Source organism: Lepisma saccharinum, chromosome 10 (genome assembly GCF_977018435.1).
Source record: "Lepisma saccharinum chromosome 10, izLepSacc3.1, whole genome shotgun sequence".
Classification (NCBI taxonomy): domain Eukaryota; kingdom Metazoa; phylum Arthropoda; class Insecta; order Zygentoma; family Lepismatidae; genus Lepisma; species Lepisma saccharinum.
The window spans coordinates 33,223,222-33,245,778 of NC_139238.1; the positions used below are offsets into that span (position 1 = coordinate 33,223,222).

At 40.6% G+C, this 22,557-nt stretch overlaps 1 protein-coding gene across 3 annotated transcripts in view; it reads right to left on the bottom strand.

Moving 5' to 3' along the window:
• Positions 1 to 22,557, bottom strand: part of Ac78C (adenylyl cyclase 78C) — a 464,534-nt gene that overhangs the window by 45,238 nt on the left and 396,739 nt on the right. For all 3 annotated transcript variants that reach the window (XM_083129709.1, XM_083129708.1, XM_083129710.1), the window contains exons 8-10: positions 17,009 to 17,088; positions 12,567 to 12,716; positions 753 to 889 (exon numbers count right to left, since the gene is read on the bottom strand). In XM_083129709.1, coding sequence (XP_082985835.1) covers positions 753 to 889; positions 12,567 to 12,716; positions 17,009 to 17,088 — 367 coding nt within the window. The remainder of the gene's footprint in view (positions 1 to 752; positions 890 to 12,566; positions 12,717 to 17,008; positions 17,089 to 22,557) is intronic.

The following is a 22,557-nucleotide window of genomic DNA, read 5'->3' on the forward strand; positions in this document are numbered from 1 at the left end:
ATGAAGGGACAGTCACACAGAACACACAGGCTGGGATTCAACATGGGACCTCTGCATTGTATCGTGCGGTGATAATCACTCTGCTGAAGTATTCTTATTTTGTGGCATTGTAGCAGCACTAATAACATGTATCAACACTTAATACCCAACATGCACTATCACCTTAGAAACTACACAGAAGCAAATATAAATCCTTCAATAAAACACCCGCATAAAAGCAAATGTTGACTTTTACAGCAGAGAGAGAGGTAACTCTTTCCCAAAGCCAGGATCAGATCTACTCAGCTCTATTGCAGTGTTCCACAGTGTGTTTACCAAAGAGAAACTTGTTGAAACCTCAGCCTGGAAAGCCCCCAAATGTGCTGTGTTTGAGTTGAACGGTTATGTATGTCTGATTCCACCGGCAAGTGGCACGATTCCAGCCGTTATACAGGCCGCTTTCTAACATCAACCTCTTGAAGGCACAGATGAGAAGATGACATAAGGAACTATTTAAAATGTGTGAAGAATGGTCATTTTGTATCCGGTATACAATAAAACTATATGTATTAAGTTCACTTTCTGTTCAGATAGGTTAAACTAAGATAGTCTGTTACCTTCAAAACACCGATGGTAACTAGTGTCTCTCAACGTGGAGCTGTATATTATATCATATATAATTTGGCATACATAGGAGATGTACTAGTAAACATATCTGCAAAATATTTTTAGGATTACAAACTTAACCATTGTTAAAAATGTTTCTTTCATACCCTGGTATGCCTCCGGACTCCATGCGGTTGGCCAAAGTGACATCATATGACCACACATCGAACTGCCACTTTCTCAAGCCAAGAACTCCACACAGCACAGACCCCGAATGGATGCCAATTCTCATGTTTAGATCTACCTGTAAATATAAAATTACACCCTTTAAGACTACACCAGGTTGTTGAATGTGCAGCAGAGAATTAGTTGTACCTGGATTTCATTTGGGTAAGGAAAGGGGTACATTAACACACAAAAAAAGTAATACAAAATATGCACTTCTAACTTTCGAAGCAATAGGTTTGTTCTTCTTTGAGTAACTGTAAATGCAGCTAGTTACTTCTGACGTGAGTAACTGCAACTCAGTTACTTTCTTCAAGTAACAAGTAATAAAACTGACACTTTCATTCACAGTAATACATCTTTACCTTTCTTGCATCGAAGGTTTGTCTTAATGCCCGACTGACCTCGGTATAAGTAGGTTAAAAAACACACATAAATTAAAACCTTAATTCTGAGGTTTTCACCCCATACAAGGGTTATCATCAGGATACGCTTTAGCATTTCCTTCCCCTCAGGGTTCGGATTCATTGAAGACCGGTGGATTTGGGGGGGAGATCATAATCTACATATATGAATATGTATGTATTATTGATTTGATCGATTTGCTTTATTTTACTTCGCTTCTTGTGCCACTTTTGAGAAAATGGGGATGAGTGATGTGATGAAATTAATAAATGGACACTCACAAATATCTATGCCCAGGCTGGGATTCGAACCCGGAACCTCTGGCATTGTAGCACGATGTGTTAACCACTCTGCCACTGGGGCCAGCATGTGTATGTATTATATATGTTATAAATATGTATATCATATAATAATTACATAAATATAATTATTATATAATATACATATTTATAATCTAATTAAATATAAAAGTAGATTACTAAATATTTAAAAAGTACATTGTTATTATTAAATACATGTTAAGGAATTAATTTGTTACTGTCTGTCTGAACGTATGTATATCAGATATTTCTAAAACAACAAACTAATTGTTTTACTAACTGGTTGATTATATCAATAAATTACAAAATAGTTAAAATAGTTATGTTATTTAATAGTTGAAATTGGATAGTTTTTGCTTTCTATTTATACAAATCAATAAGATTTCATTCTTATATTTGTCTTGTCTTATTTTACTTTAATTGTGCATGTATTGCTATTGGTGTAGATCTGTTGAAAGAGAGAGAGGAATTATTCAACACTGACAGCCGATATTATCCTTAATAAAGTACTGTATATTTGAAGTCAAAACCAATTGCTTATCTTTTGTTGTTATAACAAAAACTCCCACTCTGTTCACGAGTGAGATAAACGAACTACAGAGTTTGCAACTCTTGCAGACAGTCGGGAGGGCTAAAGCGATTTCTTCGCCGCATTTCGGCTGAACAGAACCCTGCGTAAACGTAACAGGCGAAACGTGGAAAAACGACATAACTCCACAAAGAGCAGGCGGTAAGCATAAACAAGCAGCAAACGCGGACAGAGAATCGCGTCTTTCCTGGATGGAGAACCAACGTAGTCGAAAAGGAGTACGAAAACATTCTAACTGAAGCGGCATCGGGGCTTCAGATTTTGAAAACATCTTGTTCTTTCATAGAACATGCAAACAGCAACAAATGCATTAAATATTCTATGAGAACTTAGGAAAATTCTACTCAATCGGCGGTTGCCACGCCTCTCCTTAGTACACTCTACTGGTAAAAGATAATAGCAAAACACCACAACTATGCATTTTAATAAATCAACGGTGTGATGTGTAAAAAATAAAGAAGTTAGCTCAAGAGCTATTCCCTAATCTGGTGTATCTACAAGGATCGTTCAAGGTTGACAAATACTTTTATTTCTAGACAGGAAATATACATACATAGAACCAGAAGCACCAAACTATGTCAGTTTTTCAAAGTATTCCCCGGGCCTCCCCGATGGCGCAGTGTAATCAAGGGGTCCCGGGTTCGATACCCGGTGGAGGCACAAGTGGTTCGGATTCCACTTTAAACTGTAGGTCCAGTCCCGATTAGCCTTACTGTGCATAAAGTGGACTTAAAAAAAACACCAACCAACCCAACTCAAAGTATTCCCCCTGAACATCCAGATACCGTTGCCATTGTCGTGGAAGTCCCTTGATGCCTTTGGCGTAGAAAGAATTAGGTTGGTGTCGTAACCACTACAGGACAGCGTTCTTGAGTTCCTGATCTGTCTGGAAGTGCGTCCCGCCAAAATGCTCTTTAAGAGCCCCAAACAAGTGGAAATCACTAGGGGCTAAATCTGGACTGTAAGGACGGTGTGGTAAAACATCCCAGTGCAAGTTGGCCAGTGTTGTTTGAGTCAAATGGGCCGTGTGTGGCCTGGCATTGTCATGGAGAAGAATGAAATGTTTGGACAACATTCCACGTCTTTTCTTCCGAACGGCCCCACGTGCAGAACTGTGACGCAGTGTTGAGTAATACTTGGCATTAATTGTGGCACCCTTCTGCAAAAAATCCACATGGATATGGATAACACCTTTCATGCCCCAGAAGACAGTTTCCAAAATCTTGCCGGCAGACGGCAGCGCCTTGCTTTTTTTTTTTTTTTGGGTGGAGGGAAACCCTTATGCCACCACTCCATGCTGCTTCGTTTGGTCTCCGGAGTGAAGTAATGCAACCATGTCTCTCACACATGATGATGGACTCCAGAAATGCATCTCCATCGTTTCGAAACCGATCCAGGTGCTGTTCACAGATCAACCTGCGTGCCGCCTTCTGATCGAATGTCGAATGTCGGGGCACCCATCTTGCACAAACCTTACGGAACATTAAATGCTTGTGAATGATTGTCTCCACACTGCCAACACTGCTATTGACTGTATGCGCTATGTCACGCACTGTTACTCGCCGGTCTTCAAGGATAACTTGCTCAACACGCGCGATATTCACCGGAGTGACTGCAGTTGGGCGAACGTGTCCGTGGTTCATTTGCTACCATCTCCCGCCCTTTACTGAACTGTTGACACCATCGTACACTCTTGCCCGTGACAGTGTTTTTTCACCATACTGTGTTTGCAGTCTACGCCAAATTTAAACAGGATTCACCTTCTCCTTCACGAGAAATTTCATTATACACCGCTGTTCCACAGCAACAGATACACTACTTGCCGCCATCTTTGTTTACACTACTGCACATGCGCCAAATACGTCGCAAAGGATCATGGTTAATCGCAAGGAATCATGGTCTGTCCTGCCGAAGTAATGCAGTGCTACATTGATTCATTAATATTTTACGTACGAAAGTCTTGGTCAACCTTGAACGACCCTTGTAGCACAAGTGTCTCTAAGGCTATAATAATAATTTGGCAACAAAATTAGTTTATAACAATTATTGTTTTTATTATTAAATAATAATAATATTATATCAACAGCTTGATCTTCCCTACAAAATTTTGTAATAAAACATAAAACAAACATGTTGATGTAGAAATGTAATGTATGTGTTATAATTTACTTAATTTTTGGCTGAAAATTTTAAAAAGTTAAACGTTCTCTTTTTCACTTTACAAAATATGGTAACTCTGATCCACATATACACACTATATTGTATGTAGACATAGATTATTCCCTTTTAGAACAGGCCACAGAGCCCTCAAACTTAAAAAATAAAATTTGTATAACCTTGATTTAACAATACAAGCAATATTCAACAAAATAATTATGAACTTGAAAATTTCTAAAAATGAATTTTAAAAATATAGCTATTTTCAAGATAATTTTTAATGTTTTGAAAACATGTACTTTCAATTCAGCAACAGAAGCTTTACAGTTCAATCCATCGTCTCGCACTCATTTTAAACAGTTTTTACTCAGGGCTTGAAATGAACCGGAGCGGGTCGGAACGGCGTTCCGGTTTGTGAATATCTTGAACCTTCCCGTTCCGTCTCGCCGTGGCATGAAGGCACGTTTAGGTGGTGTGGGGATAGGGCCGCACACATTCCTGATCTCGGCCATTTTGGAGGTGACGTGATCAGCACGACGCTCCGGTCGCCTTTATTCCCAGGGTTACCATTTATTTGAGGTTGGGTGAACCCCGGAGCCGCTTTATGCAGGGACAAGGCCGGAAAAGTTCCGACCTTAGTTAGATTATTGTGAACTAAATTGTTAATACCCTTTAACAGTACACATTATAGTCTGCTTAAATAAATACCTATTATATTCTATGGCGTCCATGTTGCATTCATCCATTCGTGCCTTGTAGTTCTCGTTTTTACTTTTTTCTTTATTTTCGTACGGTTTTTGTGGATTCGATTGTACTGATAGAGGTATCCCCAGTTGGGCAGGCTGACTATCCATTCACAAGTTCAGTCTGTTTAAATTTTAAAAGGGGAGAAGATTCCAGAAGACTCGTGTCCAATGTATTTCATGTTATTTGATGTTTATGTAATCTTATAATATGAACTATTACCGGTATATAACTGTAATACAGCGCGCCATTTTACTAGTCTGTAATCTCCAAAAAATACAGCACCATATTAGCGGAAGGAAAATGTTTCGTGAACATTTCCATTTCAAGTCCCGTCTCTTACTTTCTTATCTAAGTTTTCCAAAGCACAGTCCGATTTGAAAAAAAAGGCATCACATTGCAGTACAGTGGCGTGACCAGGATTTTCGAAAGGGGGGGCAGATTACGTATACTTTTTTAGTCCCGGGAATCTCAGGAGCAAGACCGCGCCTAAAGGTAGAGAAGGGGAGAAAGCGAGAGACGTTCTATTTTTAGGAATACTGGGCCAACGGGCGGGTATAAGCCCCCACAAACCCGTTTGGGTACGCCACTGTTGCAGCATAATAGGTTCACGGTAGTTTTGATTGTTTTGGATAGGGAGATGCAGACCAAAAACAACTATTTGCGTTTAGGTACCAAAATCTTGCGCCTGTCAAATTATTTGAGGATACAATTCGGATCAAAAGATTTAAGGTGCGTACTGTGACTCTTCGCAAAATTTGAGGGTACAATGTAGCTATAATCATTTCTGCACCACTGCCTGGAACCATTTGTGCAACCGCGGATCCATGGGGAGGGCGATGGGGGGATCGGCCTTTCCAAATGCCTAGACTATAGGTTTTTGCACACACTATATTACATTTGAATAGTATTATGTGTAGTCCTTCTCCGTGGCCGTGCGGTCGAAGGCACTGTGCTTTGGACTCCGACTGCGGGACGGCATGGGTTCGAGTCTGCCTGTGCTCATTCTCTGGGTATTCGACCCGTGTATAGGACCGGTGGCAACCCACCATCGTGAGGAAATTGGGGAGCTACGAGTGAGTAGCGTAACCTGATCTCGGAACTCTCCTCTAACGGCTGGGAGTTCGACGTGCTGACTCCACGTCACCCCATTTCTGGTTGAAGATCTCCACAACTCTAGGTAGGATTGTGGGAGGGAGACTGGCAGTCGGGAGATAGGCCAAGGCCCTTCAAGGGCTGTCGAGCAACGGGTTAAAACATTCCGGATGGTTATTATAAATATTTTCTAAAATCGTAAAACCGAATTTCAATAATAATAATAATAATAATAATAATAATATGTCCCTAATTCTGTACTGAGGTCTTTTGGTAGTAATCTACATTTCACACCAAAAATAAATAAATAACGATCGAATGCTTGATGTTTGATTGATTGAATTGTTGTTTTAAGTCCGCTTTATGCGCAGAAAGGCTAGTCGGGACTGGACCTACAGCTTAAAGTGGGATTCGAACCCGGGTATCGAACCCGGGACCCCTTGAGTACAAGGCGATGACGCAACCACTGCGCCATCGGGAAGGATTGATGTATATTATTACATTTTCCTGCCTCAACAGGGGGGGACACGATTTCAGAGAAACGGTCCTTCTTTCTTCGTTTTCCCCACTTTTTGTCGTATCTTTATATCTTTAGGTTTATCACAACAACGGAAATACATAATAACGAATAAGAAAATAAATATCCATAATTTATCCGGGATTCGGACCAGAATCGCTATTTTCATCCTGCGAACGTTAATACCTACAGAGCATGGAGTAGTGCTATATATTGTTTATATAAAATCTACGTAATTTGTTAGAATTTACTTCCGCGTGAAAATTGCCCCTCCAAAGTACTATTCCTCGATCCGCCACTGATTTGGTGCCGACATTGTTAGTGAACCGCTCATCGCGTGTCACGGAAGTGGTGTTCTCCGAGACATAAATATCTGAAATATACTACATTCTCTGCGTACACTCAGGAAACGTTCAAATAGAGCATTTTAAAACTCTCAAGAACTTCTGTACTTTGTGTTAGCGAGAAGATGTCCAATCAAATTCACAAACTTCTTACGAAGTTTCCGCTTCCTTACAGCCTTATTCCCCCGAGAGATGGCAGCACGAGAGCAAATAAAACAAAAATGGATTGTGGGGCACTGGGCTTTAGGCGGGTGGGACAAAAATGGAATCAAGAAGTTAATCGAATTTCGCTTAGACAGACTGAACTTTCGCCTTAATTCGTTTGAACACAAAAAGAAGATCCAGAACAACGAATCGTACACGCCCACAGGACGTTAAATATTTGTATTCAGCGTTTGTAACTCCCTGATGTATTCTTGCCTAGCAATGTTTGCAAATAATGATTACCTTTCTGTACGTTGCGACAGTAATGAAAATAATTATGACATACCAAAGAAACTAACGGTATCATACGAACTACCTCATTTGTCTACGATAAATTACATTCCCCTCGCAAACATGAGTCATTCGGTTAGGTTAGGTTAGCTTCCATAAGTGGGAATCGTATTTGGAGGAATACGATTTGGAGGTAGTCCGTATAATACTAAAGTACCAAACTAACAATTTACATTTTATTTATTACTGCAACAAGCACGAACTGTTGGATTGGTAATTACATTTCTTAAAACCAAAAATTGTATGTGTGGACAAAGACCAGAGTCGACATTTTTTAAAAAATTAAAGCTTGAACATCAAGTTTTTAAGTCTGAACACATGCGTATGTTTATTTTAAGGCACGTTTTAAACCTAATTGAATAGAATAGTATGAAACAAATCAAACAAAGCTTTATCTTTTTAAGCCCTAACGGAACACACCGACAAACAGTTAGTGGAATACGCGTATTTCTGGGACAAATATGAAGAAAATCTATTTTGCACTGTAGATACAGAAATTGTTTGTTTCCAGAATGTAGTGCCAACTGAAATCAAAAGAAGAAACATGGCGAACATCAGCACAGTTGCAGAATTCTCTTGATAGAAAGCAAAATTCTGGCTAGTAGCATTCCTGACGTGTGCACTGTTTATGTATGCACTGTATTTGACCCTACCTGTGACCGTGATGTATTCATCAGCTGGAAAACCAATAGCTTTTCATTATCTAACTTTTAAAACTATTATACAAGCACAACAATGTTAACTTTATGTTAATAATTGCCATGAAAATGTTAATATTTTGTATATTTTTGTAAAGTTAACAATATAATATCATTAATCGTATTTTTTGTCATTCATTTTATTTTCATTTAATCAATCCTAGTAATTTTGTAAATTAAATGTTCCTTATGCCAATGAAAAAATATATTCTTGTAACAATTATCATGCACGTTCGCAGGTTTTTTTCCAGGGAGGGACAAGCAAGATAATTTTTTGCCAGGGGGGCAAAGGAGGCATATTTCCCCCCATAATAGTGATGCCCAGTCAAAAAACACTATTTCAGTCTGATTTTATCATGTTTCTTCAACGAATTTATAATAATTAATATAAATTACTGTGACTGAAATGACATTGTGTGAAATATATTGAAATATATAATTTTTAGGTGGACATTCATTTTCCAGGGGGGCCGTGGCCCCACCTTGCCCCACTTTCGGAAGTCCATGACAATTATTATTATTATTATTATTATTGATGAAGTTATTTGAGATATCAATTTTGCTGAGATGAAGGAAAAATTTCTATAAAAATGGGTAATTTTTAACGTATCAAAGAGAAATTTAGTTCACTGGTTCTGGCAGCAATGCAAAGGAGTCCCATTTGGGTTGTTTTGAGTCGAGCTACAAGCATTCAAGATTTGCTTTCCACTTAGCGCTCGTAAGGGTGGGAGGAAAAATGAACCTGCGAGTGAAGTTGGCAAGATATTGTTCTCTGGGAACCTTGCAGTGAATACATTTCGAGAAAGACGCTGGAAAGTCCCAAAAGAATATGTTTCCCCCTCTTTTTGAGTGACTACTCGGATGTTCTTTTGCAATACGATATTGGTCGCGATGCTCTCAAATTTCCATTGCAAAGAGCACGTTTGTACTTGGTTGTTCAACTTCGCTTCTCCCTTCTGTGGGTTAAGCGGAGCGATGAAGATGAAACCTGCATTGATGAAATGGATGAAGCATCGATATCTTACCCAGGACTCCAATCTAGGACCACTGGCTTTGAAGCGCGCTGCGTAACCACTCCCGACAAGGAGGTGGCAACAAGGGGTAAAGGTTCATCTATTACGGTGTGTGAGAGAGAGAGGATTGGCTAAACGTACTTATATTCATTAATACATTTTCAAATTCTTGCTCGCTCTAAAAGGTAAGCTTTTGGTAGCCTACACTTTATGCTGAAATAGGCTAGTCGGGACCGCTTGTACAATTTGAAATGAGTTCGGAACCAATGTGATATGTGCCTGCATCAGTGATTGAATTCAAAACCCATTGATTACAAGACGAGAGCCTTACCACTACGGCATTGGGAAATATGGGTCAATCAGGTATGGATCCACAGTTTGCGTGGGGTTTCGGAACCGCTGTGCAATGTGCCTCCTTCGGTGATCGAACCCGGAAACGCTTGATTACAAGTCGAACGAAGGCCATCAGAAAGGACCTTGCTCGCTTAGCTAGAAGTATACAAACCCTTCTGTGGAAGTCGCATCATAATTTATAACTATTATTTGAAAATACCTAGGCTATTATACATTATTTATTAATGCTGATATAGTATCAAGGTGCCAAGTACGACATATACCGATATGTGTGAGGGTGTTGAAGAATGTGTACAGTAAAAGAAACGTTGGAAGGTCCTGCACTCTTCTAAGGTGCTTAGGGTATGTGAACAATGCCAAATGGATTATAGAAAAAGTACAGACTTTAGAGAAAGACCTATAAGAAAACAGTATGTCTCAAGCAGGCACAGGTAAGACTTTTTTCAAGGTGCAGTAAATGAAGAGTGTATTAAAAACTGTTTTTAAGTTTGATATTTTATTGTACTAGCTGATTACCCGGCGTTGCCCGGGTATTTATTTATCCCAATCTTCTATTAGACAGGAAAATAATGAATTCTAACTATAGTGCAAAGTGTAACTAATTATATTTACAGATATTTAAAAGTATAAGTACAGTATACAAATTATAAAGTAAAATTATTAATTTAGCTCAAAACGTGATTATAATCAACATTTTTAGTTTCACCTCCAGGAACATGAACGGCATTGGGAGTGTCACTATTCATCTTAGCGACTCCGAAAGCTATGGATTCCACACTAATACCAGTCGTTTTCGATTATTTCTACATGTCACCCCTTCGCACCCCAACCCCTAGGAGTACCAGAGGTGTCTTACCCCCACAGTATTTTTTTCCAGATTGTAAGTCATATGTGTACCAAATTTGGTTGAAATTGCTCCAAGCGTTCGAGAGTTATGCCGGAACAAACATCCATACATCCATTTTTGTATACTATATAGATAGATAGATTTAATATTTTTTTCATTAATAGATTCTATACCAAACTATTTCTGCCTTAGGTCTTTTATTTCCTGCCACTCAATTAAGGCAAGGGAAGGCATTTCGATTTTAGTGAACTTTGGATGTAGTGAACTAGTTACCTGAATCCGTAGGGGTTCGTTATTAGCGTAGTTGACTCTATAAACACATATCTGCTTTTGCAGCAAGGAAACATTAAAGAGTAGAGTCTGCATTTTTCATTTACAATTCTACGTAATATCTACATCTTTTGTGAGTGCGACATCAAAGTAACGGTTGTCTGCATGACGTAAAAATTGTTTAGTACATCACATGATACAATATTGAAGAGGTTTGTGTGAATTTGAGACAAAATAGATATAATTTTTGCTGTGGGTTCCTCACGGGGTCGGAAGGGGGATTAACAAGCATAACTATAATATTTGTGTAGGAAGGGAGAGCCGAATTATAGTAGTATATTCGTTCCGGGGGTAGATATCTCCATGGACCCCGGATGCAGTGCGAACAATCACTCTTCTTGAAATGATCGATTTGTCTTTTAACGTTTTGAAATGTAGATGCAGTGGGTATCGCAACAGTGGCTCTGGATAGGGGGGGGAGGGGCAAATGCGTCCATATATCAACTTGTCCCACACAGCTGTGACACGCTGCCACACGAACGAATCTTATTCGAAAAGAAGTCCAGATCCAATACTGGAATTATGTAGCTTTGGACGAGAGGGTGGGAGGGGTGATGGCTTAAAACATGTCCCTGTCTCACTTAAAAGAACTGGACAAGAGAAGAAGGTAAAAAAATATTACTCAGTTTATTTCAAAATGGATTCAATCGCAACAATCTCTTAAAGGAAACATTACTTAACACAATTCGCTTCTCATCACTGAAATGTTCCTCAGAAGGGTTGATTTGGTTTACTTTATTTCGCTCTTCTGCCAATTTTGATTAATCGCGAAGATGAGGAGGAGTAATGATGAAATTGATGAAGGGACACTCACAAAGAACACCAATGACCAGGCCAGGGATTCGAAAGCTGACTCTTTGTTCCATCATATATTTGTTGCAATAGGTAATATAAATATGTGAAGCCAGCGATCGAAAACAAGTCTCTGTGCAAGTAGTGACGCGAGACGGCTCCACCAATGAACATGTGAGAAGGAATGGGATTGCGTGGAGGGGGAAGCGACTGCAGTTACCAGCCTTAGCAGCAGCGTTTACTGCTTTGCTTTGTTCACTTGATTCCACCCCCTCTCTGCCGCTATGCGCTGCCTTGCTCCAGAGATATATGGGACAGCGTATATGTACCAGAAACATAATATGGTCGTGATATTGCCACCCATTCCATCGCAAACGCGCGCGAAGAATATAAAATATACCTCAATGTGGTATGAACCACTACTTTTCTTGCCGGGCCATGACCCCTGCTACATCCCCGGCTAGGAGTACGAGAATTCTTCTACATCTAGGGCTTGCTGGGTTTAATTTATAGTCTCAGTTACTATATTAACTTTATTAACCGTAATTGACCTAACTAGAAACTAGTTAAGTTAGCACTACTGACTCAACACGTTTAAAGAACACTTCCATTAAGAATCTTACAATGCACATGCCTTGTAAAGTCGTATCCTTCATTTAAATTCCAGCTTTGCAGCAGATTAGATAACAGTAGATAATCACAAGATTACTCACCAAAATGTCTTGAAAAAACACAAACTTAAACTTACATTAATGTCCTCTTCCATTTTTTTGATAACTTCACAAAAAGAAATAAAAATCTCTATCTTTTCCCATCGTTACCAACCCGTTTATTTTTGCGGAGTTTACAACCTCGCACAGAAAATTATCATACCTAAATGTGAGATAACACTAGATATCTTCTATGACCATACAGGTGCTCCTATACGTGTGATAGTACTGAATCAAACGAACATGTACATACCCATTAAACAGAGAACTAATAAGAATTTTCCTACGACATAACTTGTGTCGTTGCACCTCTCTCTTCCTCCTTTGGTGCTTGATTTCAACTAACCTGCGTCTTCTGCCTCACGTACTGGATGGCCTTGATCATGTGGAGGCCCATTTCCACACAGCAGTGCGCGTGGTCGTCCCTCGCTTCTGGTAGCCCTGACACACAGTAGTAGCAGTCCCCAAGCAGCTTGATCCGCAAGCAGTGGTTTTCCTGGAAATATGATAGAAAAGCATATTAAGTGGTGGACATAAATATAAGCAAGTGCTCAAGTCACGAGAGCAAGTACTCCAGAAATGAATATGCGCTCACTTCCATAGCTCACTTACTTTTTACTTACACACATGTATCAACATTTATATGAACTGGAGATCTTCCTACCGGGTGCTCACAATAAAAGTTGCTCTGATCAGAGCTTTCTGGAGGTCGTTTGAAGCATCGGATTTCGCTGAAACTTCCTATGGAGGCTATTCGCGATTAAAATTAACCGATATGCCATCTGGTGGGATTTTCAGGAACTACTCTATGTAGGATACGTTGTGTTAAGTCCTTTAAACTTAAAGCATGGGGAATATGCGGAAGAGTAAGGTCTACTGTTCAGTTTTTTTTGCTCTAAATCGTTTTATGAGTCAGAACAAATGAAAAGTTTTCATATGTTTCCACCCCGTGGAATCAACAAAATGAAATTTGTTAATATCTCAGGGAAAACGTAATTGATTGACAGAAGATTGGCATGGGGGACAACAATGTAATTCGGCAAGGAAATTACGAAGAATGCACGAGTCTGCTCACATTATTTTTCGAGAGATAAATATATATTACAATGAAAGCAAAGTTTTAAATTGTACTTTATAAAAAAAGCTCTTTTTTTGGAAAAGTAATGAAGCGTCTTACCCAATGCGTCCATGTATTTATTATGTATGTGTGAACAGTCGATTAAGAGAGAAGATGAAAATAGTTTGAGAATGAATTAATGTTAAATGTAACCCGAAAGAGAAAATGGGCATGCTAATGAAGCTGTTTCATTCAGTACGATGTCCTTTTTCAGTGAGGATAGCCTGGTCATGAAATCGTGAATATTATTATTAAACCAGCCTTCCTCTTTCGAGAAAGAACTGCAATGATATGTTTGCAATTTTCTCTTGTCCCAGCTCTTCAAGTACAGGTTAATTTCAATTTCTTTATTTTCAAGTAATTTCCGAGAACCCCAGTTACAACATGAGGTTCAGACGATACAGCACTGCTTTGAAGAACCAGTGCGTATACAATTATACATTACTTCCATCTGCGTTTTCCGTGTTATTTTTGCCTATCATAATTAAATGCTTCGTTCTCAGCACAACTTCACCTTCATTATAGTTTCTGGAATTCACATCGCATTCGCAATTTTTAAAAATATCGCGTAATTTAAAAGTTTCTTCCATATCAGCCATGACAACATGCTGCTATTTCGTACTACTGCTGAATGTAAACAAAGATTTATCCTACATAGAGCAGCTATATTGGAAGCGACACTAGCGCTCAGGTGGTAATTTTAATCGCGAATGGAGACCATGCGGAATGCTAAAGAAAAAAAGTATTTCAAATTTTCAACACCAGGTTGAAATGTGGCGCTGAAGTAATACCAACAAGTAATTTGAGCTTATGTCGGTAGAGTCCAGCACAGATATTTCTGCCGTGTGATGCGCGACAGAACTAAAGAAGCAGTGTTGCTAATGGAGCAGATAGAAAAATCGCTGCAGTGCGCCGATGCACAGCTGTTACATACAACAAGGAAATTAGAGAATTCAGGTCTATCTAACGTTGAGTTTTAAACGTCATGCATTATACCAGGACTAGGATTAATATGTACTAACGAGTGGCTTTGTATGTAGCTACATACATATAGACTAAAAATTCGCAAAATATGAACTAACACATACGTAAAATTACCAAAAATGCTGCAAAGAAGACTTCTTCATACGATTCCTTATTTGAGTGACTTCAAACAAAATAAAATAAAAATATTATTTTCCATTGCATTAATGCACTGGTGGCGTTCTAACTGTTCACTCCCAAAACCCGTATACACTGGTATGGAACTGCAACGGCAGATAACAACATGCCAACGTGTTAAACCTCGACAATTGGACCACAACACTCCTCCTCAAGCAGCATTATTATTTCCTCTCTGTGATCGGCGAAAGTCGGTTGCCTTTGTTCTACATTTACAAACGATGCCGGCTTCCAAAACAATAACAAGTACATATACTGCCACTAGACGACAAGCTGCGCGGCTTTTTCTCTTGCTATGAACCAGGGCTGGCGCTAGTCATTTTGCCTCCCTGGGCAGTGGCGGTAGATGCCGCTCCATTTCGACCCCCCCCCCCCGCCGCCATTACGCAGCAACGGGAAATTGAAAATCAATATATTCCTAAGTAAAACATCAAAATATAAAATAAATAATGAGACTTCTTATGCTATTTCAATACTATTAAGCGCAAAAGAATATCTCGCTCGACTACAGTTTTCAATAGGCTTATTTTTTTCTTCTCTTCAAATTTTGCCGCCCTGGCCGGTGGCACGGTTCGCCCTCCCCTTCCGCCGGCCCTGCTATGAACTTGGTCACCCATCAAAGCATGGCAATTTTAACACAGAAAACAATATGCATCGCATTAAGCAGCAAAAATGACAGACAGCCTCCTCTTCCTCCACCTAAATCCCATCTTTCGCAGCAAACGTCGCAAACTCTCTTGACTTCCCGCAAAATGTATGTCCGCCTGTAATTTGACATGCAATTTTTTCAATGTCAGCACTTCATTTTCACTAAGAGCGTAGTCGTATATGCTCCTACGGATAACGTTTTCATCGAAAGCGTCCACTGACGATTTGGTCGCTGGTCTTTGTCGTTCTTTCCCGGGAGTGTGGAATGATGTGGAGGGGCCTTCTGACATCTCAAGAGATTGTCTTTCGTTCATGATAGCCCTGATTGTTCGTTCAGGAACTCCAGTCGCAGCCGCTGCTCTCTTGCCAAAATGCTGTATTGGGATGCTAACACCTTCACTGGCTTCCTCCTTCATGAACTCGTCCACGTTGCTTAGAATTTCCCGAGCTTGGCTATGCAAGGGTTTTGATTTCAACTTTAACAGAACTGGAAGCATTATGGAATTTAACGTTCATTAACAAACACACACTTTCACATACACACACACACGCAATACACGCACACAACGTAAAATACTTAGTATAAAATAAAAATATGGTGCTTCCAATCCAACAAAACTCACCGTCATTTTACCTGCCTTTCCCCTTCCGTGACAGAAATAGTGCTTCATTATTACAGTTGGCAACACTAGTTACTAGCTAGCCAATGAACATGCACTGCATAAAGAAGCAACCACTACGCCGTGCTATATTGCCACATTACCGTCCCTGCCGAACGGTGTGAACCGCGAGCTGGAGCGCTATTCAATTGTTTTCAATGATGTTTGCGCGAGTGTGTCCAGGCATGGAATGACAATATGGCAACAATAGCGAAGGTTTTCGAGCAGGGTAGAACACGTGATACTAAGAGAGAGGGAGACGACGAAAATTGGTATCTACGCAACGGCAAATTTATGTGTGTTGTACTCTACAGCAGGGTTCAATATGCTCCCTGTCAACGCGAACGACCCTTTGGTAGCATAAGATAATGTGAACAATGGGCGCACGAAGGGTTTCCCGTGATGTACACTATGCACCAGATTTCAATGCCACATTTCAACCTGGTGGTGAAAATTTGAACTATGTTTCCGTCAGCCATCGCTTCCCCATGCTCTCCATAGCCTCCTCACCAAATTTCAGTGCAAACCGTTTCTTCGAACGGGCTCCAGAGGTGTGAGTGGGACAAATTTAATTGTGGCAGCCGGCACTATAATGTGAAAATTCAAAGAGTACTGAAGATGCATTATTACAGCTAAAGAAGAGTAAAACCCTCTGACGCTGTCGTAAAATTTTCAACCATAAGCGAGCAGAAAAAAGCGGAGGATGCAATCACCTGCTTACCATGTAATCCAGACCTTGTCTTGTCAAAGTGCGACGTTTTTCAGCACATCGTCACCTTTGTTAATGTGCCAAGCGTTTGTATCACCACGAAGAGGAAAACCGTAGTGGTGACTTTATATTTAAGGTGGTGGGTTTTTTTTTTTTTACAAAAAAGCAAGGAAGGAAAGATACACCTAAATATGGCAACATGGGAACATTCGGTCACAACAACAAATGTCTGTCAACTTTAGTTCACAAGTTTGCCGGAGTTTTCTCATCTTGGTAGAGTACATTAGGACTCCCCCGATGGCGTAGTACATAACGTCTTCGCCTTCTAATCAAGAAGTCCAGGGTTCGATACCCGCTGGAGACACACAATGGTCCAGGCATCCAATTCAGACTGTAGATCAGTTTCAATTAGCCCATCTGCGCATAAAGTGGACTGAAAACACCAGTTTTACTGCACAAAACACAAGCAAAGCTATGTCAGGAGGAGTACTTACCGCGGCAAGCTTGTCGAAGCGAGCGAACAGGTCGTTCAGGACTCGTACTAGTTCCTGGGCACTACACTGACTCGCCAGAGCTGAAAGGAGAAAACAAATGCAGTTAGTTTTATTCATTCACGCATAGATTTCACAGTACTACGAAATCAAAGATCCCAGATTTCATAGTCCTACGAAATCGAGGATCTGAGATTTCACAGTGCTACGAAATCAAGGATCTGAGATTTCACAGTGCTACGAAATCAAGGATGCGAGATTTCACAGTGCTACGAAATCAAGGATGCGATACTTCACAGTGCTACGAAATCAAGGATGCGAGATTTCACAGTGCTACGAAATCAAGGATCCGAGATTTCGCAGTACTACGAAATCAAGGATAATAGACTTTACAATGCTACAAAATCAAGGATCCGAGATTTCACAGTGATACGAAATCAAGGAACTGAGATTTCACAGTGCTACGAAATCAAGGATCCGAGATTTCGAAATGCTTCGAAATCAAGGATCCGAGATTTGACAGTGCTACAAATCAAGGATCCGAAATTTCACAATGCTTCGAAATCAAGGATCTGAGATTTCACAGTGCTACAAAATCAAGGATCCGAGATTTCACAGTGCTACGAAATCGAGGATTCTGGATTCGAATCAGTGTCAAGGCATAATTGTTAGAAACGAAATGCGGCGGAGCGAGATTTGTCTCGTCTCGTTATGCATGTAACTGTTCCGTTGTCTCGGTTTCGAAGGGAAATTCTCGATCTTGCCTCGGTTTTGTGTCTGCTTTCGAACCATCTGCATATGAATACACCAGTATCATAATTTAAATATTTTTTGAAGGAGAGGAGAGGAGTAGCAGATGGGGATACACAAATATCCAATGGTGTACAGCCGACCTCCGTGGCGGAGTTGTTAGCACAGCGCGCCACGATGCTAGGAGTCGCGGGTTCGAATCCCGCCTGGGCATTCCTTGTAAATGTTCCTTCATCAATTTCAGCATATCACTCATCCTCATCTTCGCGATTAGCGAAAATTGGCAGAAAAGCGAAGTAAAATAAATCAAATCAATAAACAATTATAGACTTTTCACCTACAACTACACCCAAACACACGCGCACCAGGTTAAAGGGGCACCTTCTCTGAAGTCACTTAGACAAAATCTCTTCCTCGCAGTGCACCCTGGACTGCATTTTTTCAGACTAACGAGGCTCTGGCACTTCCCACAGTCAGTATATTCCTCTGCTGGGCTTGTGTTACGTCCTGTTCGTGTGTGTTTGTGATTATCCCTTAATCAGTTTCTTTTTATCGCCATTCACTGTCGCCTTCGCGATTATCCAAAAGTGGCAGAAATACGAAGTATAGTACGAATGAATGAATATATGCAAGAAAATGCATTAATATTTGATTCAGTTACACAAAAACATTCAATCAATGAACCAAGAAACAAACAATTAAACGCACAATTCCATCAATTGATGTTTTTGAAGTGCATAATAAATTTAATTTGTTTAATTTTCTTTTTCAATGTGTAAAGCCGAAGGAAGAGAAAAGAGTACAGAATGCGCTAGGAATCCTTGTTACAATGCTTCTTGAAAGCAAAATTTTGACAGGTACACCTCTAGAGAGGCCACTTCCCTGTCATACATATGACGGATGCACCTACACAATGGCCGCAATTCACTCTTACGGAGAGCCTCATGGTTGAATCTGAACCACGGGTCACGCGATAAGCGGCCACCGCGAGCTGCAGAACACGAATATGTCCTAGTAGCACATGACCTTTACAAATCTAACACTACATCTTCTTAGCTAAATGTAAACTTACTGAGTATAACTTGGGCTACGATTAGGGATTACAGACTTCGACGATTTGATCTACACTGTATTGGAAATCTCTGGAGGAAGCGAACGAAAACATGTCCTCTGCGCAAGTAGGACTCGAGAGGGCTCGACCGATGAGCGCGCGAGAGGAGAAGAGAGTGCATGTAGGGAAAAGATTCGGCTGCAGCTTCCAGCCGTTTGCAGCAGCGCGCACTGCTTTGTTCTGCGCACTCGCTTTCTACCCTTCTCTACCGTTATGCGTGGCTTGATTTGATTGGTTTGATTTGGTGTTTTAAGTCCACTTTATGCACAGTAAGGCTAATCGGGACTGGACCTACAGTTTAAAGTGGGATCCGAACCACTATGTGCCTCAACCGGGTAACGAACCCGGGACGCCTTGATTACAAGGCGATGACGCTACCACTGCGCCATCGGGGAGGCCCTCGTTATGCGTGGCCTTCCTCCGTAGATTCCAGAGACAGTATAGTATTGCATTTGAGTGAAATCGGTGGACGAGTAACAGATTTTCCTTTCTTGTTTACTTTACGCCACTTTTTTCTTCTTTATGTTAAATGCAGCGATGAAAAAGAACGATTAGATAAGGGGCACGAAAATATGAACATTTATACACTTGATTTGATTTTAGTTATTTAGCTTGGCTTTCCTGTCACTTTTAGTTAATCGCGACGATGAGGTGAGTGACAACGATATTCATGAAGGGACACACTCACAAAGATCACCAATGCGCAGGCTGGGATTCGAACCCCTGCGTTCGTAGCTCGAGGTGCTTACCGCTCCGCCACGGATATCGGCCACACAATCAACTATGCCCAAACCAGGACTCAAGCTTAGAATCATGAACCATTTGGTGGGGAAATCGTGAATTAGCCAATGCTAAGCGGCAATTTTCGCTTCTTAATTACGACAAAAATTGCTCAAATGGGCACGCATTGTACTGAATATTTTCATGTTTAGTTGGCGAGATCTTGAATTTGAGCAAAAATTTCTATTGCAAAACTAATGCATTTCAATACGGTGGACTTTGTTAATGAGCAGAGGACATTTTTCAATTAAGGTTTTTCTAAGCATAATTCAAAATTAAATTAACGCATATGTGGGAAATGAATTGCTTAAGACTTAAAAAGAATATGATGACTGTTCTTCATAATATCAATGACTTCCATGTGGCGTCATCTACCAGTGTTGATTGACTATTTTGCATACATTTGATCGTGTTGTTTCGCAATTCAATTCCTTTGTGAACCCTATCGGGTCATCCTTTGTAAGTCAACATTACCAAGTGTGTGCTTCGAGTTTTTCGCAGTGAATGACATTGTTAAGGGAATTGAGCCGACTATAGACAGTTCCTGTAGCGAGAGATCGTTCATTATCATACATAATGCCAGGCGCACTGTTGTGGAACGTGCAGTATGAAGCCTTTGGTATATTACATCTGTTGATGTGAACCTCCTGCGGCCTTTCAATCGGTACAAGACTTGACAGCGACACGCATCGGTGAACCTTGTGGTCCATTTCTATGAAATGACTCAGCGAGCGTATACGTGCTGTTCCAATAAACATTTGCCCATTATTTACCTTCACGGTTCACCGGAACCCATTTACAACAGGTGCCAGTTACAAGTTTTCAATACTCGCGAGTGGGTAAACCTAACACCAGCATAGGCGAGTGTTTGCGCTTCGTGAATGTTGAAGCAAAACACGGAGCTGGTGTAAAATCGAAATCGTTGTTAGAAATTAGACATTGTTCAGGTTCTAGTTCAAGTTCCGTAAGGAGGTTATTGCTTTCAATTCAAGTTCCCTAAAGCCAAACCCTGTGGCCCAGTGGTTAGCACATCGTGCTGCGACGCCAGGGGTCCCGAGTTCGAATCCCGCTCGGGCTTGGTTGTTTGTGAATGTCCATTCATCAATTTCATCATTTCATCACTAATCCCCATCTTCGCAAATTAGCCAAGAGGCACAAAACGCGAAGTAAAATAAACTAAATCAATTTTATTTTTTTATTTTATTTTCTTATTTTACTTCGCGTTTTGTGCCTCTTGGCTAATTTGCGAAGATGGGGATGAGTGATGAAATGATGAAATTGATGAATGGACATTCACAAACAACCAAGCCCGACCGGGATTCGAACCCGGGACCCTTGGCGTCGCAGCGCGATGTGCTAACCACTGGGCCACAGGCTCGGGCACTAAATCAATCAAGTTCCCTAAAGAGGTAACCGGTTCCAGTTCAAGTTTCCCAAAGATATAACCGGTTCCAGTTCAAGTTTCCCAAAGATATAACCGGTTCCAGTTCAAGTTTCCCAAAGATATAACCGGTTCAAGTTTCCCAAAGATATAACCGGTTCCAGTTCAAGTTTCCCAAAGATATAACCGGTTCAAGTTTCCCAAAGATATAACCGGTTCCAGTTCAAGTTTCCCAAAGATATAACCGGTTCAAGTTTCCCAAAGATATAACCGGTTCCAGTTCAAGTTTCCCAAAGATATAACCGGTTCCAGTTCAAGTTTCCCAAAGATATAACCGGTTCCAGTTCGAGTTTCCCAAAGCTATAACCGGTTCCGCTATAACATCTCCCAAGAGAAAACCAGTTCCAGACCTAGTTCCCCAAATATCCAAACTGGTCAATTCCGAGTTCCCCAAATAGCTAAGCTGTTCAAGTTCGAGTTGCTGAAGCACCTAACCTCTTCAAGTCCGAGTTCTTGAAACAGTTAACCGTTTCAAGTCCGAGTTCCCCAAATAGCTAACCGGTTCAAGCCCTGCTTCCGCAAATGAACTAAGCGTCTCAAATCAGAGTTTGTTAAAAAGGTAATATTGCAGTGCGAGTTTGTAAAATGAGCTTACTTCTTCCAGTGGGAGTTCCTCAAGTGTGATTTCCCCAAAGAATTAACTGGTCCAGCCCTATTTCCCCAAAGAGCTAACTGGTTCCAGCCCTATTTCCCAAAGAGCTAACTGGTTCCAATCCTATTTCCCAAAGATCTAACTGGTTCCAGTCCTATTTCCCCAGAGAGCTAACTGGTTCCAGTCCTATTTCCCAAAGAGCTAACTGGTTCCAGTCCTATTTCCCAAAGAGCTAACTGGTCCAGTCCTATTTCCCAAAGATCTAACTGGTTCCAGTCCTATTTCCCAAAGAGCTAACTGGTTAGAGTCCAATTTCCCCAGAGAGCTAACTGGTTCCAGTCCTATTTCCCCAAAGAGCTAACTGGTTCCAGTCATATTCCCCAAAGAGCTAACTGGTTCCAGTCATATTCCCCAAAGAGCTAACTGGTTCCAGTCATATTCCCCAAAGAGCTAACTGGTTCCTGTCCTATTTCCTCAAAGTGCTAACTGGTCCCAATCCTATTTCCCAAAGAGCTAACTGGTTCCAGTCCTATTCCCCAAAGAGCTAACTGGTTCCAGTCCTATTTCCCCAAAGAGCTAATTGGTTCCAGCATGAGTTCCCCAAAAGAAATAATTGGTTTCAGTGCGAGTTTCCTCAAGATGTAACTGATTGCCGAAGTACAAAATTATGATTTTTTTTTTGTAATTTGCTATGTGGTGTTGATAGCTTTTTGACTCGTCTAACATCGATTACTTGTACAATTAGGTTAACTGCTACCAGAAAGCAAAGTGAACTGACTATAAAAGGAAAAGTCATTCGAGCTTCAGTAATCTTCATCCCAGTATTTAATAGGGGTGATCGAAGGAAAGACCACAGAAACACTTGCCAGTATGGCTGG